At 57.3% G+C, this 3,273-nt stretch overlaps 1 protein-coding gene across 1 annotated transcript; it reads left to right on the top strand.

Moving 5' to 3' along the window:
- The first annotated feature begins 641 nt into the window (after positions 1-641).
- On the top strand, positions 642-2,721 carry CCDC185 (coiled-coil domain containing 185). The gene is given in 2 exon segments (XM_058533920.1): positions 642-2,432; positions 2,434-2,721. Coding segments are annotated over 2 exon segments (1,926 nt in total). The 3' UTR covers positions 2,569-2,721.
- Positions 2,722-3,273: the final 552 nt, after the last annotated feature.

The following is a 3,273-nucleotide window of genomic DNA, read 5'->3' as shown; positions in this document are numbered from 1 at the left end:
TTTTTGACAAAAGCAGTAATAGCCATATTAGCAAAAAAATAGGCTAGTCTTTTTCCTTTTCTAAAGTTTAAAAAAGTAAACAAAACATATTCTGGGCTTGCTAATTTAAAACGGCAACAGGGTGGTGCAGCATATTAATTAATTTAATTAATTAAAAACCCACTTCCCCGGCCGCTTAATTTGCATAACGGTAGAGGTGCACGAGTGTAGGAGTGGTGACCTGCAGCCAAGGGTGACTCAGCACTCCCATCCCATCCCTTCCCCGCCACTGCACATTCCATTCTGGGGGTGACGCCTTCACTTGGGTTCTTTTAAAATCCTGCTTCTTTAAGGTGTACAAATGCGAGTTCAGATTCCTGCCTGAAACACTGGCGGCAAGACTACACACCCTCAGCTTTAAGGGTCACTCCTGATTTCCTACAGCTCCCTCCTCCCTGCGGCCCCCTGCCTGGGCTCTAGGAAGGCCGGGGTAGGCGGGGGCCAAGGGCTGCTGGGACCCGGTGGCGCCAGGTGCATTGTGAAGTGGCCAGAGCGTCACAGGCGACCGGGACCCCCGGGATCGGAGGGCGGGGTGGGTCTCCGCAGCGCCCCCGCGGGGTGCCGGGACCCCCGCTCAGACGCTGGGCGCGCGGGGAGTGAGCATGGAGGACTTCGGCCGCTTCTCCCCGCGGCCCTACCTGGACCCCTGGGAGCCCCCGCCGCCCCGCGGAGAGCGCGCATCCTCGGCGCGGCTGGGCGAGCCTGGGCCACAGACCGAGCCGGCCCTGTGCTCCTGGGCCGGGACTCCGTGCGAGGGGAGTGAGGCCGCGGCGCCGTGGCGACACCCGCGCTGCACGCCCACCCCACGGCCTCGCCGGCGCCGGCACCCCGACTCGCCGCGGGAAAGCCGCAGCCTGACCGACGTGGCCCGGAGGCCCCCGGACCGCGCCAGGAAGCACCGGCCCCGCAGCCGGCTCCTGGAGGATGCCTGGGGGCAGTCAAGGACCAAGCCCCAGCCGATGGGAGGCAGCCGGCACAGCCCGGCCTGGCAGCGGCAGTTCCAGCTGCAACCCCAACAGCCTCGGCGCTGCCAGCACGATCCTCCAGCCCAGGGAGATTCGCCCCCACCTTACCCAGAGGGGGCTTACACTCCCCTGAGTGGAACTTTCGGGGTAGAAAAGGCGCAGAATGGAGACCAGTGGGCAGTGCCAGTCTGCAGAAGTCTAGGTCGCTGGTCCCTTTCCTCAGTTCCCACGGAGAAGTCTTCTGCGCTCTCCCAAGAATTCAGGACGCAGTCAGCTTGCGTGCACACCCAGAAGCGACACAGTAGTGACCCGGGGGAGTCATTAGGCAGCCAGTACTCCCAGCCCTCAGTCTCCAGCAAGGAGGTGCAGAGCCAGCACACCCAGATCCTCAAGAACAAGCTGGAAGAGGCAGTCATGTCCTCCAGGGACCAGAAAATTGTGGCCCTAGTGCTGATCCGGCTCAAGAAGGCCCAGAGGATGCGGGAGCTGCAGCAGCAGGCAGCCATAGCCTGGGAGGAGCTGAAGCTCTCGGACCAGAAGGTCCAGATGACCCTGGAGAGGGAGCGCAGGCTGCTGCTGCGGCAGAGCCGGGAGCAGTGGCGGCAGGAGAAAGAGCGGCGCAAGACTCGCCAGAGCCGGGAGCAGCGTGTCCGACGGCGGGACAGCCAAGAGAAGAACACGATCCAGCAGGAGAACCGGTGGAAGGCGCAATTGGAGGAGAAGAACCAGTGGAAGGCGCGATTGGAGGAGCAGGAGAACCACCGCCAGGAGAGGCTGGAGAGGGCCCGCGCTGAGGCCGAGCACAAGAAGCAGTGCCAGGTGCAACGCTTGCAGGAGCAGGAAAGGATGCTGCAGGACCTGCGCGAGCAGAACAGACTGCAGCTGCAGAAGAGGCTGGAGCAGGCCTGTAAGACGAAGCACCTGCACACGCTGGAGAGCCAGAAGAAGGTCCAGGAGACCAATCTCAGCTCCCTAGTCAATTTCCAGGCCCGGAAGGTCCTCATGGACTGCCAGGCCAAGGCCGAGGAGCTCCTCAGGAAGCTATCCCTGGAACAGAGCGCCCAGCGGTGCCGAGAGACCCACCAGGGCCTGATGAAGGAGCGTCACCGAGAGCTGAGGGAGAAGGCCCGGAAGGAGGAGGCGCAGCTCCAGCAGGCCAGGTGGCGCGCGGAAGAGTCGGAGGAGCAGAGGCAGATGCACAAGTGGTTGTTGGCGGAGCTGGGGGACCAGAAGATCCGGCAGGCCAGGAGTAACGTCCAGAGGAACTTGAGAGACAGGGTGCAGCACCTTCGAGAGCTCAACATCCTGCGGGAGAAAAATCATCACATCATGAAGCTGAAAGCCGAGAAGGAGGAAAAGTGCCACATCGAGGGCATCAAGGAAGCCATTCGGAGAAAGGAGCAGAGGATGGAGGAGATCTCGCGGGAGAAAAGATGCAACCTTGGAGGAATTCCAGACGATCTCCAAGACCTCCAGGAGAGACACCGCGAGAGCTCTTGCCAACAGCTGCTTTGACGGGATGGTGCAGGAGGCCGGTCAGCAGAGAGGGGGCTACCGAGACTGACACATAGCTGACAGCCCAGGCAGCTAGAAAGAGATAGGGCAACGTGATTCATTTTATAATCTGATTATAATTGAGCATTGACTTTAAAAAAGTATATAAAAGAGCTGTGATTTCCTCTCATGAACTAGTTTATTGATTTGCTTCGATAGTTGAGAGGGTTGGGGCTAGAAATTTGGAAATCTTAAGAAAATTACTTGCCTTTGTAAATTTTGGTTTAATAGAATATATTCATTTAGCTCTCAAATTATCTGAGAAGCACTGACCAGGCACTTCCGGGAGGAACCAGAGAAAAATCAGTAGGGGACAGAGTTCTGTGTCATGTCTTAAGTCTTTTCCTGACTCAGAACTTATGACAGGGTGAGGTGTTAAGCACCAGTCATAAGACATCTCCAAGGAAAAAAAGAGTGCAAGGGGGCTGGGGGCCTGGGGGGGGGTGGAGGATTTCTGTAAACAAGTAGATTTGGGAAACCTGCATACCACATCCCCTCTTGGGATTTTATAATGCATATGAAAATTTTAAAGGCTCTGAAAAGGCCTGCAGTAAAGAAACGTATTTGTTTAACCTACTGTTTTTCACAAACCATGGAACCCTTTTTTCTCGGATCATTCCCTGGAATTAATGTTCTGTGAAATGTTTTTGGAAACGGCTCTCTAGACTTCCTCCCAGATTGTGACCTTCTTTGGCCTCCCCTCCCTGTGTTGATG

This window comes from Diceros bicornis, chromosome 38, assembly GCF_020826845.1.
Source record: "Diceros bicornis minor isolate mBicDic1 chromosome 38, mDicBic1.mat.cur, whole genome shotgun sequence".
NCBI classification, from domain to species: Eukaryota; Metazoa; Chordata; class Mammalia; order Perissodactyla; family Rhinocerotidae; genus Diceros; species Diceros bicornis.
Note: the sequence above shows the minus strand (reverse complement) of the source record. Positions and strands in the feature narration are given on the sequence as shown.